Here is an 18,614-nt window from a genome sequence, read left to right on the forward strand (position 1 = left end):
CAACCACTACCCCCAAGTCCTTCTCCGCAAGGCTGCCCTGAATCTCTTCTCTACCCAGCCTGTAGCTGTGCCTGGGGTTGTGCCGACCCAGGTGTAGGACCTTGCACTTGTCTTGGTTAAACTTCATGAGGTTGGCATCAGCCCACCTCACAAGCGTGTCCAGGTGCCTCTGGATGGCATCCCTTCCCTCCAGTGTATCAACTAAACCACACAGCTTGGTGTCCTTGGCAAACTTGCTGAGGGCACACTCAATGCCACTGTCCATGTTGCCAACAAAGGTACTGAACAACACAGGTCCCAACACTGACCCCTGAGGAACACCGCTCATTACCGATCTCCACTTTGACATTGAGCCATTGGCTGCAACTGTTTGTGTGCAGCCATCCAGCCAGTTCCTTATCCATGGGGTAGTCCATCCATCAAATTTATGTCTCTCCAATTTAGAGACAAGGAGGTCATGTGGGACAGTGTAAAACGCTTTGCACAAGTCCAGGTAGATGACGTCAACTGCTCTGCCGCTGTCCCTTATCCATCAGGTCTGTAGCCCTATCATAGAGGGCCACCAAATCAGCCAGTCATGGTTTGGCCATAGTGAAACCGTGTTGGCTGTCACCAACCACCTGGTTGGTTTTCATGTGCCTCAGCATGCTTTCTGGGAGAATCTGATCCAAGATCCTGCCAGGCATAAGGATGAGACTGACTGGTCTGTTGTTCCTCAGGTCTTCCATTTTTCCCTTCTTGAAAATGGGGGTTATATTACCCTTTTTTCAGTCATCAGGAACTACGCCTGGCTGCCATGATTTTTCAAAAATGATGGACAGTGGGTTAGCAACTTCATTCGCCAGCTCCTCCAGGACCCGTGGATGGATTTCATTAGGTCCCATGGACTTGTGCGCATTCAGGTTCCTAAGATGATCTTGAACCTGATCCTCTCCTACAGTGGGCCTAAGGTCTTCGTGCTCACAATCCCTGCATTTGTCTTCCAAGACTTGTGTGGTGTGGTCAGAGCACTTGCTGGTGGAGTCTGAGGCAAAGAATTCATTGAGAACCTCAGCCTTCTCCAAATCCAGGGTAGCCAGTTCTCCCATTTCCTTCTGGAGAGGGCCCACATTATCCTTAGTCTGTCTTTTGTTTGCAACATACCTATAGAAGCCCTTCCTGTTCTTTGACATCCCTGGCCAGACTTGTTTCTGACTGGGCCATTATCTTTCCTGACCTGATCCCTAGCTTCCTGCACTTCCTGTATTCCTCCCAGGCTGCTTGTCCTTGCTTCAACCTTCTGTAAGCTTCTTTTTTCATTCTCTCAGCAGCTCCTTATCCATCCATGGAGGCCTCCCGGCCTTATGGCCACATTTTGCAGTAGAGAACCTGGTGCTGAAATGTCTGAGCTAAGGGAAGTGTTTAAAATCAAATCTAGAAATAGAAGTATTCAGCCAGAGTAGTGTGGTGCTCTAAGCAGTGTTCAGGAGTTCAGACATAATGCAAAAGGAAGTAGGAACTTTTCTTGAGGATCACCTGCAGTGAGCCATAGAACAACTTGGCTTGTGTTGTCGCTTGCTCAAATGTCCATGCATTAAAGGTCTATTGCAAGGTATGGATGTACATATTGGACATTTAGTAGGAGCTTACATTGTCATTTGATGTCTCGTTACGTTATTAAACTCTCTTCACACTGAAAGAAATACTGAAAAATTAAACAAGATGGAAGACAGTTTTAAATTTGCTTATTAAAGTTGTTGAGTAGCTTGACTTAAATGCTTGCATGATCTCTCTTTATTTTCTCATTAAAGTTCTAAGAAGAGTGAAAGTTACCTTTTTAGATACTGTTCTGCGAATAGAACATGTACCAGAAAACTCTAAAAGTGGAACTGCACTTGAAATCAGAATCGAAAGGTAAACATTTTTTCTAATGTGTATCTTTTTTTTTTTTTCCCTAAGGCACTTTTTGCTATTTCCTGTGCAGTATATTTTACCCATGCACACACATTCTTAGTCCTTATATACTAGCTCTTACCTCTTTTATAATGCCAGTGAGCATTTTTTCCATTCAGCTTCCACTTAACACGTATAACCTAAAGGTATTTAACCATCAAATTACCAGAGTTCTGGGTTTTCCAAAGATAACTCAGTAACTGCTTCCATAATTAATGAATACCATTGCTCAGATGTTCAACAGTCAATGGATATTGTTGGCAAATCAGACAATCTTTTTGATACACAAAAGGAACTGACCCTTTTGAGCAAGACACTAAATATTTTCAAAGAGAAAGATAGTCCTGAAAAAATAAAAAACCTGGAAGATTTTGGGTCCTCTGTGAGCTTTCAGAAGAGCTCACATGTATTCTGTAGTTACTTTGAACTTGAATACTGTACACATTCTTAAGGTTGGGGTTTTTATAAGCTATGGGGTAGTGTAATCATACTTTCTTGCAAAGTATTGAAATCATTACCAAATGAAATTGATTCTTTCTGAGAAATGCTAGTTAAATATATTTGTGTTTAAACATTTATAAACTTAAGGTTGTTTTGTTCAGGAGAGATGTTAGTAAAACTGTAATTATTTTTCTTGTGGAAGTCCATTCCCAGAACAAACTTCCTTTGCTGTACTTTAAAAACTAGATTGAAACAAACTGTTAAATAGCACGTTGTTTGATACTATTCTTTTATAGAAAGGTAAGTGTATTTTCCCACTGTAAATTTTAATATGTGGAGGTTTGCATCTTTGTAAAAGTTTACTGGTTATGCTGTATTTCAGTATTATAATGTAAGAAATTTAATTTGATGGGAATTTTAAAGGTTTGGAGCCTACTCTTTCAATTTCCATCTTTTATTTTGACAGAATGTTACTTTCAAGTCGTTCTTTTATACCACAGAAAAATATTAAATGGCAGATTTTTTAAAAAATTCAGATTTTGAAGTGAGAATTGTGTGTGTCCTGATGGAAATGTGCGTATAGATGTGTTGGGTGGACTCCTTCACTTTGTGGTCAGATTGGACATAAGTACTGGGATATGTTCACACTGGAAGCATATCACAGTTGTCCTGTGGTGCCCTGTAGAAAACATAAGGTTTCCGCCCATTCCACCAGAGTGATAGTTTCTCCTTTCAGGACCGTCATTGGCATTCTAAATAGTCTGAAGAGAGAGAGAGAGCATGTAGGAGCTCAGAGGCTAAGTGGCATGATAAATGTAACAATTTGCATGCATCTACCATCTTTATTTTGTTTCTTTTATCCCCTAGAACTATGTACTGTGATGAAACTGCAGATGAGTGCTCTGGAATTAATGTGCATCAGCCCACAGCTTTTGCTCATAAGTTACTGCAGCTCTCGGGTGTCTCTTTCTTCTGGGATGAGTTTCCTGCATCAGCAAAGACCTCCCCAGTGTGTTCAGCCACACAGCTGGTAAAATTAAATACATTATATAAGAATGTAAATTGATACAGGATAGACTTTATATATTTTATATATATATATATTACATATGTTTATATACTATATTTATTCTGAAGGATATAGAAATTCAATTTCTACTTGAATCTGTGTTCAGTAAGCTTCGATAATTGCTTCCTGTTGATTTAGATGGAAAAGGAAATGGAGACTTTAGAACTGAGTAAATTTTAGCATGTGTTGTACTGGAATCTGATTGCAACTTGAATGTGTAGAAGTCTTGCAGTTCACTGTGTTGTGGAAACTTGCTCCACCTTTTTTCAAAGGCCTGTGTCACCTTTTGCATGCCTTGTTTCATTCACAGTGATGTATACGTGTTTTTAATGTCATTATCAAATTTATATTTGTGTAAAATGATCATCTGTGTTGAGCTTATTTGAAATGCTTCTAAGAAATGGGATACATGCTTACTCCTTTGTCTGCAATCTTTTAAGGCAACTGAACCAAAGCTTTCACCTAGCTGGAATCCAAAAATCATTTATGAGCCACATCCGCAATTAACAAGAAACTTGCCAGAAATTACTCCTTCTGACCCTGTGCAGATCAGTAAGCTGATTGGTAGAATGGAGTTGAGTCTGACATTAAAGCAGAATGAAGTACTTCCTGGAGCTAAGGTTAGTCATGCTTTCCTGGTCTTTAACTAAATTAGTAGTTACATAGGATTATTTTTATTTTTTTTCTGCTGCATAAAAACGATGGTGAGATTGTCAAGGGGAAAGAATCCCCTTATTTTTGTTGTAGATTCTCTGCATTAAAACCCAGTAACTATGTCTAATAAGACATCTTTATAGTGGCCAGACATGTCAGTGGCACACTGAAATCTGGTAAAGTAGAATTCGTTTATGTTAGACTGAATTTATGTATTGGAGTAACTCTTGAGAAGGTTGTTTTGTTTTCATGAAACTCCTGCTACTATTCATTAGAGAAGTTTTTTATGTCCAGCAATTTCTAGTTAATCTTTAACTTTTCTTGTTTATTCAGTTGAGTCCTCTGAAAAGTGAAATAACATATTTTATGTGGTGTGAAAAAGAAAAATGCTGGCTATTTCAAAACTGTGAATAGTTAATGCAGTTAACACCTTTAAATTAACTGATGTCCAGATGTTTCTAAAGATCAATTTTTTTCCCACTTTAATATCATTAGATTTATTTTAAAATAGCCAAAAGAAAAAATATCAATGGCAGAACTGAGACTAATTTTTGTTCTATAGGAAATGTTCAATATAATAGAATGTAGAGCAGTGGTCTCTGAAAGTTGGGCTTGAGTACAGGCAGAACACTGTTGTTATGTTAAATAACAGCAACATCTGAACTAATGAATGGATGTAATGTTATGTGTCAAAATTAAAAAAGGACCTCTTTTTTTATTTAGCAGGTAGAATTCATGCAGACTGGAAAGAGCAGAGATACACTATATTGCTTAGTCTAGGTTAAACTTTTTTACTCTGGAAACTGAACTATGTTAGAACAAATTAATTAGACTAGGCATTTCAAGCATGTAAACTACAAAATACACTGTATAAGTTCATGGCAAGTGTGACATTCTTCAGTAATTTAATTTTCTTCCAACTCTTTGCAAAGGATGGAAAAAATGGTAGGAAACAGTATACAGAACTACTTGATCATTTATTTTCCCCATTTAGGTAAATATTCCCTTGCAGTCTTGATGAGCAAAAGTATTTTTTCATATAAATTCAGTCCACTGCATGCCTTCCCTCCTCCCCTCCATGACTCTGGTGGGTTGACCTTGGCTGGCTGGCTTATGCCTATCCAGTGGCTCTTACTCACGCTTCTCAACAGGACAGGGGGTGAGAATGTGGTGTAAAGCTCAGAGATTGAGATAAAGCAATAATTTAGCAGTTTCTGTCATGGGTACAACAGGCTCAACTGAGGGAAAATAAATTGAATTTATTGCCAATTAGAATGAAGCTGGATGATGAGAAACAAAGTAAATCACCCTCCTCTCACTGATTTTTCTTCCCAGGCTCAACTTCATTTCAATGTTCGAACTTCTCTACGTCCTCACCAGCTTGACCAGTGCAGGGAGGATGGAGAATTGAAGGGCTGCAGCCAGTTCATATCAGTTCCTCTTTGCTGCTCCTTCCCCTTTATGCTTTTCCTGTATTCTGGTGTGGGTCCTTCATGTTCTGGTCCTTCACAACCTGTGAAGGGTCCTTTGCATGGGCTAAAGTCCAGCAGGATAAACAGGCTTCTGCATGGGGCCTCCATGAATCCTGACAGGAGAACCTGCTGCTGTGTGGGCTTCTCTCCATGGGCTGCAGCACCTACCAGGAGCCTCTCCACAGGCTACAAGCTCCTTCAGGGCACATCTGCTTGCTGCAGAGTGGGCTCTTCCATGAGCTGCAGCATGGGTTTCTGCTCTGGTATGATCTCTTCTACAGGCTGCAGGGGAATATCTGCTCTGGCACCTGGAGCACCTTCTCCCCCTCCTTCTTCCCTGACCTTGGTGTTTGCAGGATTGTTTCTTTTACTCTTTTTAGCTCACTGCCCATGCAGCATTTTGCCCTTTCTTAAATATATTTTCACAGAGGCACCACCAGCTTTGCTGATGGGCTCAGCTGTGTCCTGTGGTGGGTCCATTACAGGGTTGGAACCAGCTCTGCCCAGCATGGGGCAAACCGTGACGCTTCAGTGCAGAGGCTGCCTCTGCGCCATAGCCTGCTGCCAACACCTTGCCACCTACATCCAATACAATGAATAATAAACACAAATGGACCAGCGTCTAGATGTACAGGATTCTAGATTTGAAAAATAAAACTGTACAAGTCCTTAAGAAAATTTTAACTTGAGCTGCTCTCAAAACATAAGTGGCTAGCTTTGTTGTATACCATCACAAGCCAATTAGACTTCTATAAACATCCTACTCTGTAGTACATTAATTTATTCATATATATACTAAATAGGAGTCCAGAAGAGCATGTTTACAGTTTTTTAAGGTCTGCTTTAGAGGTGCTGACATCAGTATTTTGTAATTAATGCATAATACTAACTTTATATTGTTGATTACTTCTAGAATTATTAAAGTTTAAGTAAAACAACTGGCAGATTAATGGTATTCTTGAATTTTCCTATTAGGTAATTGTATATTTATTTTAAGCTAATAAATTGTCAGTGACACACCTGCATTTTTCCTTCCAAGCTACAGATCAGAAGCAATACACGATTAAGTTTCTAGCTGTTGTGTAGAAGATGGAAGATTCTGCTGGAATGGCTGTACCCTTGACAGCATCTAAATCTACTATCAAAATAGTTGATTAAAAAGTTTTAAAGAAAAATTCTTGAAGTGTTCTTGAAAGTGTTTAGTGGTTTTTGGTTTTTTATTTTTTTTTTAGTTGGATGTAGATGGACAAATAGACTCTGTACATCTGTTTCTGTCACCAAGGCAGGTGCATCTTCTGTTGGACATGGTAGCAGCTATTGCTGGACCAGGTAAGTGGACATTCTGTAAATGTTACATATGTATTACAGTGGATGAAAAATAAACTTTGCAAGATAAACAAGTTTCCTCATGTCAAAAAGTATTTGTGTTGATAGATGATTATTAATTTCTATTTGGTACTAGCAAAATGTTTTGTAGCTCCTCTGTATAGGACTATGATCAGCTTAGTGACTTCAGTTGCAAATTGTACTTGCAGGTAATGAAAATCTAGGTAACACATAAGGCTTGACAAGTGGCTATATAATAGGACAAGATATGGGGAAATGGTAAGTGGAGAAGATCAGTAGGCCAAAACAATTTTGTCTCTTGAGTTTGGTTCCTTCTCTGGCCTGTGCTTTAGTGACAGGCAAAGAAAACATAGAACAGATAGTAATTGTGTTCATTTGTCCACATTTGCAAAGTAGTTAACAGCGCTGTTTCAAATATTAGATCAGCAGGACAAGGGTGTTTTGGTTTGTGTCAGATCCCTGCCCCCTCCCCAGTCTTCCCAATGTAACACCACTTATGACAAGAGTAGATAGTATAATTTTGAAAAGATTTGTCATGTTTCGGGTAGATGCTTAATACTCTTACAATGATACTGATATGTTTTTTGTACTGGACTTGTTAATTCTTTTTGTATAACTGGAAAAGGATCACATATGCGTCATCTTTAAACCTGAAATTTTAATAATTCCTTAATAGCCATATCTTTCAGAGATTGTGCTGACTGCAAAAGGAAATAATGCTGATATTATGTGAACACATTTGCATATATGACCTTAGAACATTTTCTTCAGATTTGAGATTAATGAATGCTAGGGAGAGAATAATCTGTTTTGGGTAACTAAAATCTTCAAAACAACAGAATGTATGTATATCCACATTTGACATGAGAGAGATAAGTATAGATACACAAATGCATATACATACAGCAACAACAGTTGGTTAATTTTAGGTTTATTTTTGATTTTTCTTCGGGGTGCTGGTGAGGAAATTACAATGGGCTTCTGTCCTTGGTTTGTTTGGTTTTTTCAATTCAGAGAGCCTAAGCAGGATAGAATTGTCAAATAAAGATAGGAAGAACCGGCCAATGCAACAGGAAGATGAGTATCGGATTCAAATGGAATTGAAACGTTATTTAAGAAAAGAGTCTTTATCAGCAGGAGCGTCATCTGAACAAAGCTTCTATGAGACAGAGAGTACCAGAACACCTTCCAGTCGCGGCAAGTATAAAAGATGGTGCAGCATAGTGAATAACATGTTGTTAAGATTAAATAAATTGACTGTTCATCTTTTAATCTTACAAACTTGAAGTATCAAAAGATCTTTGATGCAGAATAATTGTATACTTTAATTGTACTGTTGAATAAAAGTTTAATACTTAGCCTAGGTATCAGGCTGGACTTGATTCAGTAGATCATTAAAACTGTTCAGTAATGTGTATGTTACTCTGTAAAACAGTAAGTACACATACTGTGTAACAACATTTCAATTGCAAGGTTGAGGAAATTAAATATAGAATAATAGTTGCATTGCCCTCATTTGTACTTTTATTTGAATAATTTTTTGCTGATTACTTTTAATGTGAAAATACAAACTGATTTGTCAAAAGGCAAGTGTATGAATTTATAGAAATTATGCCAACTTGAATATTAAAATGGCATATGTAACTGGTTTAGTATTTATAATTTTTTTAAATTATTTTTTTAATAATCTTTGCCCATAGGTACTAGTAGTTGAAGTGTCAAGAGAACTTGAAACTTCTATAAATAATACATTTAGCTGCTTATTCTGTCTAGCAGTTAGATTTCTGAACTTATGGATAAGTTTCTGTTAAAAGTAAAGTTATTTTTTTGTATTGGAAAATAACACTACTGTCTACGGTTCTTACTAGAAGAAGAAGTTTTCTTCTCAATGGCTGAAATGGACATGTCTCACAGCCTTTCCTCCCTTCCACCTCTTGGAGACCCTCCAACCATGGATCTAGACCTGTCTTTAACCAGTACATATACAACTACACCAGCAGGGTCTCCACTGAGCACTACAGTGGTATAGTATTAACTACCTTTAAAATATTTTTGCAATTAACACTTTTGTCTGAAACTCTTGCAAAATATTCTTTACAATATCAAGAACTATAGCAAAATTCTAGGACAACTGAAAATGTTTAGGGCTGATAGTAATTCTTTTCTGTTATGGATATTGTAGGGCTGATAGTAATTCTTTTCTGTTACGCACATTGTATTGGAAAGTTTCTTATCTGTTTGGCTACAAATACATGAAATGTATTTGTTTTCAAATGTCTTGAAGTGTATATGGCTTGCTTTATAATTTATTTTCCTTAGAATAACTGCATGTTTGCCATCTGGACTTGCTTTTAATATGGACTACACAGGCAACGACAATAAAAAGTACAAAATTGTTGTATAACATTATTTCTCAAACAACATAAAAAATTATGCTGTTGATATTGCCATCTTTCCCAGATCTGTTACATCTCTAATGTTTTGGTTAATGAAAGCCCTGGGGAACAGTTCTGCTTTTTACAGAGAAGCAGGAGAAATATATAGTCATGGAGAGAACAACTTCAGCTTTGAAAATATGTGGATGTAGATAATCATAGAATTAGAAAGCGTAGCCCGAAGTAAAGAATATGTACGTTATTTAGTTGAGCACTAGTATGCCATGAAATGGCATGCTATTGGTTGTTTATGCATGTATTTTCTTTTGTGTTCCTTTAACTTATATGTTTGATCTAATGTTTAACATCTATGTGTCGAATTTAAGATCATAGGTATTTTTCTTTCAGCTTCAACCAACTTGGGGTGATTTTCTTGATCGTAATAAACAAGATCTACAACCTCCAAGAGGTTCTTCGCTTACAGCCAACATGGTTCACCAGGCTTCCTTAAGAAGGACATGTAAGTAAAAATGTTCTGTTGCATTTTGCTCCCTTGATAATTTTGGAAATGAATTGTTGTGCAGCAACTTGGTAAAAAGAAGTGAAAATCAAAAGTAAGATGATTTTATAAATGTGTTATTGCTGAAAAATTATGTGAACTTAATTTTGTATTTCAGCTGTTCCATCCAGATCTGTTTCTGTGGATGAATCCAGACCTGAGCTGCTTTTTAGACTGGCAGTTGGAACTTTCTCAGTGTCTGTACTACATATTGACCCTTTACCCCCACCTGAAAGTTCACTGAATCTTAACCCATTGACACCAATGGCTCGCGATTTCTTTACCCGAATAGAAAAGATTGAGCCAGTTAAGTTTTCAACAGAAGATTTTCTGTCCTTCCGAGAAGTATTTGCAGAAGCTTGTTCTCATGATCACCTTAGGTATAACTTTGCTTATTAATAAATATAATTAACAAAAATATATTTTAAGTAAATTTGAATAAAGTAAGTGTATTTACATAGGAATTGTGTCACTTAATATTTGAATTGCATTAGAATACTTTGTTAATTTCAAAATAGCCTTGAATTTTGACATCTGTTGTCCAAGACTTTTTAAATAAAAAACCAAGTACATTAGAATCAACCTTACCCCTTTTCAAGAGTAGATGAATTAAACAAGGTACAGTTTCTACCACAGAAATACAGAGAGTCAAGAATCATTAAGTATATTATTTCTTTAGAAATAGCTGTATTTTACAGGATCATATTTATTCAGATACAGGGTTTTCTGCTTGAAAAAGCTTAGGGTTTTACTTGAATCAGAATAGTATATCAGTAGCAATAAAAAGTACGTGTAACCAATATCATGAAGTTAGTCAACAGTCTTTTTCTCCAGTTTTTACCATCCCAGTACAGTGTATGAAGTAAAATTTTAAGGGTGTATAAACAGTTTCTTCCCTTATGCATGTAATTTAGACTTTTTGAGGTATTTGACTTTTTCAGTGTCTATATAAGGATGTTAGATTCCCAGCTTTATGTGACTTGCACCTTAGGTTAGATGTCTAAAGTGTTCTTTATGCATATCTCTACACTGACCATTGTTGAATGTGTAACGTAAGTGAGCTCCATTGTTATTGTTGCTAAAGCTATAATCTGTTATAATTAGAATTCTTACTTATTTTTGAAGAAATTATGGCAATTTTATTCTGAAAATGATCATAGTGATCTTTTGCATATTTCAGTCTTGACTTTTCATAATTGTATGGTTTCATGCTACTTTTCATAAATCATAATTTTAATAATTCAGATTTATAGGTACTGGCATTAAAGTGTCCTATGAACAAAGACAAAGGATTGCCTCTCGAAGTTTTAGTACTGATTTATCCATTGGGAATATGGAATTCCTGGAATGTCTTTTTTCTACTGACTCTCATTCCATTCAGCCTCACTATACAGAGGTATGTAAAAAATACAGGGAGTTCCATAGAAAAGAAACGTTAATTGTGTAACTGGTAATGCTAGATTTTAAAATCATTGCAATTTTTAATTTTCTTTTTAAATATGCTCTGGGTTTAAGATGTAACTTAATTTTGATTGCAAGCTCAAATCACGAACAAGGCTTCTGTCCCATGTGACAGGAATAGCGTTAAGTAGACAGAGTCCACTAGTTTACTTCTCTTTTTAAATATGCTTAACATAGTTTGGGAATTAGAGTAAATGTTTTCAAAAAAACAACTGGTGGAGTTAAGCAATGTGAAGGTTTCTTTTGGTGATGATTATTCTTTCAGCTATTTTAATGGTCAGAGACATCCAATAAAGTGGCTGAACAAGTGGTTGGACTGGGGCTTTGTTCAGTGACTTGAATGTAGGGTTACTTACTGTCTGTTCTAGGTAAAACGTCATAGATCTGTCTTTTCCTGTGGTAACTCTTTTCTCCTTAAGTGTTTTTAACTCTATTTTATTTTGTAGCTGCTGACATTTCATTCTGAAAAAGGAAATGACTCTCATGCTATGCCATGCCTTCAGCTTCATTATAAGCATTCAGATAATAGAGGACCTCAGGTAAGATGGGACCAAGTTTCTGTATAATAATCTTTGTCTAATTTTGTTAATTTTAACAGAAAGATATCTTTCTTGTAAAAGAGTCCATAACTCCCCGTTAGTATAATTTGTTTCACTATATTGTTCTTAAGGATTTTAGTGCTTTTTCTGTTTCGTTTCAGGGCAGTCAAGGGAGACTCAGTTCTGTTCCACAGAAAGCAGAGTTACAAATAAAGTTAAGTCCAGTGTTTTGTGAGCTGGATATTAGTATTGTAGACAGGTTAAATTCCTTGCTTCAACCACAGAAACTAACTACAGTGGAGATGATGGCATCTCACATGTATGCTTCTTACAACAAGCACATAAGTCTGGTAAGTTAAAAATGAAATTGATTAATGAACTTGATGATTTATTGCAGGAGGAAGGCAGGATGGCAATCTGCCTGAGATTGCTAATTCTCATTGATGGGTGGTGGGTTTTTTTTCGTTTGGTTTTAGGTTTTTATGGGTTGTGTGTATGGTAGTGGTTGGTCGGTTGGGGTTTTTTGTGGTGTTTTTGTGGATTTTCTTGGTTTTGAGCTTTTTGGTGATGTGTGGAGGGTTTGGGTTTTTGTTTTTTTGGTTTTTTTCTTCTTTTTTGGAGGGGGTGGGAAGTGGTTCCCTTCTGATACAGTAGCCATCTGATGTATATACTCATTTTGGATTCAGCGATTGCATGCTTGATAACAGACCTAAAAGCAATGGTAGCAGCTTCACAAACTGCGTAAGTTCTCTGCTTCTTGCGGCAAGCAGAACTGGGCAAAAAAGAAGAGTCTTGACTGATTTCTAATCCCTAGTACATCCCATCATGCAACAGTTTATATCAACTGTTGACAATTCCACTTCTATATTGAAATCTTTAGGTGTCACAGTCAGCTGAGTTGTCTCTGCTGTGACTTACCCACTTTTGTAGTAGGTGATAGAAAGGATGGGGAACATAAACATTGTGTTCTAGTGGCTCTAGGACCAGCAGAAGTTGGAGCTTGTTTGTCTTGGTTCAGGTTGTCAGTAGGATTTGAATGTTATTATATTTAGCACAGTAACATTAAACTGAAGGCTTTTTTTAAAATACATGAGGTACAGTTAATGCAATTAACTGATTTTCTACACAGCGCAAGTATCTTCATGTAACTTTATCGTTGCTTTGATTGATTACAGAAAATCAGTATTCAAATCTTAAAGAGCTCTCATTTAAAAAAATTTGTAAAACTTCAACGATTTCTATCAATATGGCTATGTCGTAAAAGTTTGATTATTTTCAATGATGGTCAGCAATAGGCTACACTTGGGAAGGTTTTGAATGACATGTCAGTGATGGCAGCTGAAAGCCATGACTTAGTGAAAGGGGCAAATATGCATGATAGTAGTTCCTGGGTTCTCAACAATAACATCTGAAAAAAAAAAAAAAAGAGAAATTAGGGATGGTAGCGGTAGGACAAGGGGTAATGGCTTTAAACTTAAACGAGAAACTTTAGGTTAGATATAAGGAAGAAGTTCTTCACAGTGAGGGTGGTGAGGCACTGGAATAGGTTGCCCAAGGAAGTTGTGAATGCTCCAACCCTGGAGGTGTTCAAGGCCAGGCTGGACAGAGCCTAGGGTGACACAGTTTAGTGCGTGGTGTCCCTGCTCATGGCAGGGGGGTTGGAACTAGATGGTCTTAAGGTCCTTTCCAACCCTAACTATTCTATGATTCTAAATCCATGAGACATGGTATTCCTAACTGCAGTTCAGTATTGTTTGGTTCTGTCACTTTCTAACTTCAGATCTTTTGAAACATTGCTAATCTGTGTAAATACGTGATTTCTAACTAAGTAGAATCCTAACAGTGCCAATAATAGAATAACCTAAGAGTCATAATAATTGGTCCTGATACCTGTGCTTTGTGTGATACGTGGAAAAAATATTTTTGTTTTTAGATACTGCATCATCAAAAGCTTTTCCCTTAGTCACTTTTAGTGCAGTATTCCTAATTTATTTTTTCCCCTCTTCTTTTTTTAGCATAAAGCATTTACTGAAGTTTTTCTGGATGATTCACATACTCCTGCAAACTGTAGAGTTTCAGTTCAAGTGACTGCCCCAGCATTAAATCTCTCTGTTCGCTTCCCAATACCTGACCTACGGTCAGATCAGGAAAGAGGACCGTGGTTTAAGAAATCACTTCAGAAGGAGATTCTCCACCTTGAATATACAGATGTGGAATTTAAAACTGAGTTTATTGGAGGATCAACTGCAGAACAAGTTAAATTAGAACTTACCTTTAAAGAGCTAACTGGTAAGAATGTAAACATATATATCACATTCTTTTTTATTTTTCCAGATACTATGTATCTGAGACAAGTGTCCTCTCATATGCATTAGCACAGGAATGTCTTTCCACCTGAATTTTGGAGCACATATATTTGCTGCAGTTTATTGTGGTGTACTAAATACCAGCACAAGGCAAAATAATACTAGGAGAGGCTAATGTATGTACGGTGTAGTGCTTGCATTCTAGTTTTTTATATCTATCTAGTATTTCTGCTGTTTTCTGTTATATTGTTATACCACTTTGTTTCGATTTAGGGTATCTCTGGGGTCTGTCATGGTGTTAGAAGATTTGTAGGGGGCTACTGCAGCTATGCAAATTAGGAATCTCATGTCTAGTCTACAAGAAAAGTGAAAGATGTCCTGAATAACTGTTATTTAGGAAACTTTAATACTTTTATGCCTTTAATATCCTTAAAAGTAATAAATCTGTGAGACTTGTTTATACTTGCAACCCTCTCAGCTGTTATGTCATTCTTTGTACTTTTCAAGGCTGTGACGTAACGTAGTGATGCTATAAAAGTAAATGCAAATATCTATGCATTAGGAGCATCTGGTTTTCTAACTGCTGCTGGCTAGAAGATGATGTGAAATAATTTTTGTTTCTAAAAATTGGTACTTAGTTTTTGGAGGAAAAGATGCCATTTGCGTAAGTGCCGTTGTAACAGCATTGAGAAGGTACCCTGTCAGACTCTAACCTGAGGAGTGGGCAACCTAAAGCTAGAAGTTGTCATTCCTGTGTTAATTTAAAAAAAATAAATTTTTCTTTTCAGGTTCATTCAAAGAAGATAATGCAGAAGCACCAATAAAATTTTTTCAAGTGTCTGGTGGCGTAGATGGAGATATAACATCATCATCAGACAATTTTGACTGGCCTCGGTAAAATAATGTTATTTTCTAATGTGGGTTGTTTGGATTTTTATGAAGCACTCTTATTTTTCTAATTTTACTAAACTGGCTGTTTAGTAAATGCTTTAAAATAATTTGCAAAGAAAGAACATGTAACTATTGAAAAGAACCCAAGATTTTTTTGCTTTTATATCTTTAGAAGTCTACATTTCTGATAATGCAAGATAGTTTTAATATCTAATGGTTTCTGCATAGACTTGAGTAAATTTCAGTGAAAGAGACTTGAAACTTTCACCTCCGTTTTTTTTTTTTTTCCTCCTGACACTTTACCTTTTCTCCTACTTTTACATTCAAGACTGAATACTAAACAAACAAATAAAACCTCAATGGAATTTTGCTTCAAAATGTTAATATAATCTGATATACAGGCAATATAATACTTCAGGAGTTACTGAATGGAAGGACCTAACAGCTGCAGCATGTAATAAGATGTTTAAAGGGGCAGTTTTAGATTTGCGGCAGAATCTGCCACATACATTTTTTGCAACAAATTTAGTGGCTTTATTATAATGTGTTTGGGCATTTTTTCAGCATGGTTTTCTTTTATAATAGTACCAATACCTTTTTCTACAACAGTGTGTACATGTAATACACTATGTCATGTAGCAGAACATTTTTTAATAACTGTTGATGGTTTTATGATACAAGCATTATTATGGGAGAGTGCTGGGCTTTTCAGAGGTCATGTAATGGTCACCTGATGGAGTTGAAAAAAGCAGACACTAACCTCATCCTCATGTTTCTTTTTCCACATCCCTCTGTGCCTGTAATTTTGGTGTTTTTCTTAATGGTATCAATTTGTCTAATAAATTACATGTTGTCTAACAAAAAAATCCCTGGTCTTTGAGCTATTTAGTCTATTTGTATTCAATGGCTAGCTAGTATAGGTAGGGGACATGTGACAGTGCATCAGTATAAAAATTCCAAGCATCTCTAATGGCTTATTCTGCATAACTTCTCCAACGTCAGGATTGTATTGAAAATAAACCCTCTGGCTGTGCACTCTATTCTGGAAAGGATAGCAGCTGAGGAGGAAGAAGGTGATAATAACTTTCAAGAGGAAGAAGAAGGAGGGTCTCATTCTTTGAAGGATGTGTGTGATATTAGAAGACCAGAGCCTTCTCCTTTTTCTTCTCGTAGGGTCATGTTTGAAAATGAAGAGGTACTACAAAATTTTGTTATTGCTTTGTGCTTATGGTAGACAAAATTAATATTCATACTACTTTATGCACATCTTATGGCTTCCAGTTTTGGTTTGTTGGTTTGTTTTGGGTTTCTTGTTTTGTTTGTTTTTTTTTACTTCAGAGTTTTCTTTTTTTCTTCTTTCAGATGGTGATGCCAGGAGATGTAGTTGAAATGACCGAGTTTCAGGATAAAACAATTGGCAATTCTCATTATGTACTGGAACTCATGTTACCAAACATTCACTTAACATTACCAAACAAAAGCTTTTATGAAAAACTTTACAATAGGCAAGTATAATTGTTAGCTTTGTTATCATGACCTGTACTTTTAGATCTGTATTCATTGTTGATAAAAGCAACTGAATGAGCAGCTGTAACACGAATTCACTTGTATGGTTTTCTAAGAACATTAAAGGCTATATAAATATTCTTACAAGCTAACATCAGAGACACCACTGACATATATCTGATCAGTGCCACAGCAGCCATCTGCTAAAAAGTGTTTGACAGATTTTATGAGAAAAGGGTAAAGGTAAATAGTCTTTTGCTTTCAGTGAATACTTTGTTCAGATCTCTTTTCTCAGTGTTTCATTTTGCTCTAATCTTTCTGAAGTCTCCTTTATAAATGGATCACTGTACTTTTTTTTTGTTTTAAAAAAAAAAAGATTACATTCAGCTTTATTCTTTCCTTCTTATTCAGTGATTTTTTTTTTTTTTTTCCATCTAAAAATTAAGAGTTCACAAGGCAGGCAGTGGAAAAACCCCTAACCACTCAGTTTATAAGCCTTATAAAGGCTTATGAAAATGTAGAGAAAGTGGACAAAACTTAGAGATTGGCATTCGTCATTTATTTCTGTTAGTTCTCTGTCTGAAAATAAAGAAATAAACTAGATTAAATCAACTGAAAGTGGGTATTATGCTTGTTATTAGCTACATGGAGAGATGCTGATCAATTTTAGTCTCTAGTAGACATTACTTTACTTCCAAAGTATTTTTTCACTTCCAGAGTGGCAAAGCTGAACCTTTCATTGAATATTCTCTTGGTGTACTCATGTACTGAGTGTCACGTGTCTGTAACCCTGACAGACACAAAGTCACTTGGAAGCAAAAGAACTGTTTCATGCAACTTAGTTAAAAATTTATGTGATAAAATAGGGGTTTGTCACCCCTCCGTCAACCTACTGAGCTAATACACACCTACTAGTAGAGGCTTTTGTATCCCTATCAGATGGTAGACTTTGATACGTGTGTACCATAAATACAGAAAAAGCACTACTTTTTATCTTTTACTCATTAATACATTATTCTTTCTCGTGCTCTTGAGCTTTTTTCTTTCTTGTTTATAAAATCTGGTATGTGTTACGTGAAGTCTGCAAAAGAAATATTGCTTGACTATCCTTATATTAAGTGGGAATGTAGTCATATATTTTGTATAATGACAATGTATTTCTTCCTAGGATCAGCAATGATTTATTGTTGTGGGAACCCACAGCTCCATCTCCTGTAGAAACATTTGAAAACCTTTCTTATGGTGTTGGACTATCTGTGGCCAGCCAGCTCATCAACACTTTCAGTAAAGACAGCTTTAGTCAATTTAAATCTGCAGTTCATTATGGTAATACACTTAATAAATCATGTAGAACTATAGTGATTCAAAAGCATAATTGTCTGAAGTGATGAAGCTGATAGTGGAAAGAGTTTGTAAACTTAGAAGAAAGGATTTACTTAAACCAAGAAGAAAAAAAACATAAGATATATATATATAATCAAGTATAATAAGTGAAATTGAATCATATTACTGATGGAAAAACAATGAGTTCTTGGCATAATATGTGTACTAGCTAGAGAGTTAGTTGTTTTTCATTTTATCTATTAGATGATGAGAGTGGATCTGAGGAAGAAACACTACAGTATTATTCCACTGTTGATCCAAACTATCGTTCACGCAGAAGGAAAAAGCTTGACTCTCAGAATAAGAACTCGCAAAGCTTTCTGTCTGTTCTGCTAAATGTGACACATGGATTAGTGTCCATATTCACAGATGTAAAGGTGAGACACTGGGGCTGAAAAAGCTGGTCTGTTGTTCTGATCGTAGGATCCCCTTCATGTTGTATGTACTATTTTTGGAAGGAACAAGTGTTCATAACAGTAATTCTGTGTTCTTTATCTTTCTGTACTATAGACAATAATGTAATACAATATTTTAACAATTGTGTTTACTTTGCTTTACATCACTAAAATGCAAGTGGGAAAATATGTATTGGTAGCAAATGTTATGTTGGTTTAGACTGTCTAACTACAGCAAACTCAGCAAGCAGTTGTTTTATCATTTCTATTCTTCTTTCAGCAGG

At 36.1% G+C, this 18,614-nt stretch overlaps 1 protein-coding gene across 1 annotated transcript in view; it reads left to right on the forward strand.

Annotated features, from left to right (window-relative positions):
- ATG2B (autophagy related 2B) overlaps positions 1-18,614 on the forward strand; it is a gene marked incomplete at its 3' end in the record, with an annotated part of 28,023 nt that overhangs the window by 7,156 nt on the left and 2,253 nt on the right. The window contains exons 4-21 of the mRNA XM_010024733.1: positions 1,791-1,893; positions 3,241-3,403; positions 3,883-4,062; positions 6,801-6,897; positions 7,930-8,112; positions 8,784-8,938; positions 9,699-9,810; positions 9,968-10,229; positions 11,095-11,245; positions 11,757-11,849; positions 12,011-12,199; positions 13,865-14,138; positions 14,944-15,049; positions 16,049-16,241; positions 16,409-16,551; positions 17,721-17,878; positions 18,140-18,312; positions 18,611-18,614. The exon at positions 18,611-18,614 is cut by the window's right edge and continues 177 nt beyond it. Of these exons, the coding sequence (XP_010023035.1) occupies positions 1,791-1,893; positions 3,241-3,403; positions 3,883-4,062; positions 6,801-6,897; positions 7,930-8,112; positions 8,784-8,938; positions 9,699-9,810; positions 9,968-10,229; positions 11,095-11,245; positions 11,757-11,849; positions 12,011-12,199; positions 13,865-14,138; positions 14,944-15,049; positions 16,049-16,241; positions 16,409-16,551; positions 17,721-17,878; positions 18,140-18,312; positions 18,611-18,614 (2,739 nt within the window). The remainder of the gene's footprint in view (positions 1-1,790; positions 1,894-3,240; positions 3,404-3,882; positions 4,063-6,800; positions 6,898-7,929; positions 8,113-8,783; positions 8,939-9,698; positions 9,811-9,967; positions 10,230-11,094; positions 11,246-11,756; positions 11,850-12,010; positions 12,200-13,864; positions 14,139-14,943; positions 15,050-16,048; positions 16,242-16,408; positions 16,552-17,720; positions 17,879-18,139; positions 18,313-18,610) is intronic.

Source organism: Nestor notabilis, unplaced genomic scaffold (assembly GCF_000696875.1).
Source record: "Nestor notabilis isolate BGI_N333 unplaced genomic scaffold, ASM69687v1 scaffold2072, whole genome shotgun sequence".
Lineage (NCBI taxonomy): Eukaryota > Metazoa > Chordata > Aves > Psittaciformes > Psittacidae > Nestor > Nestor notabilis.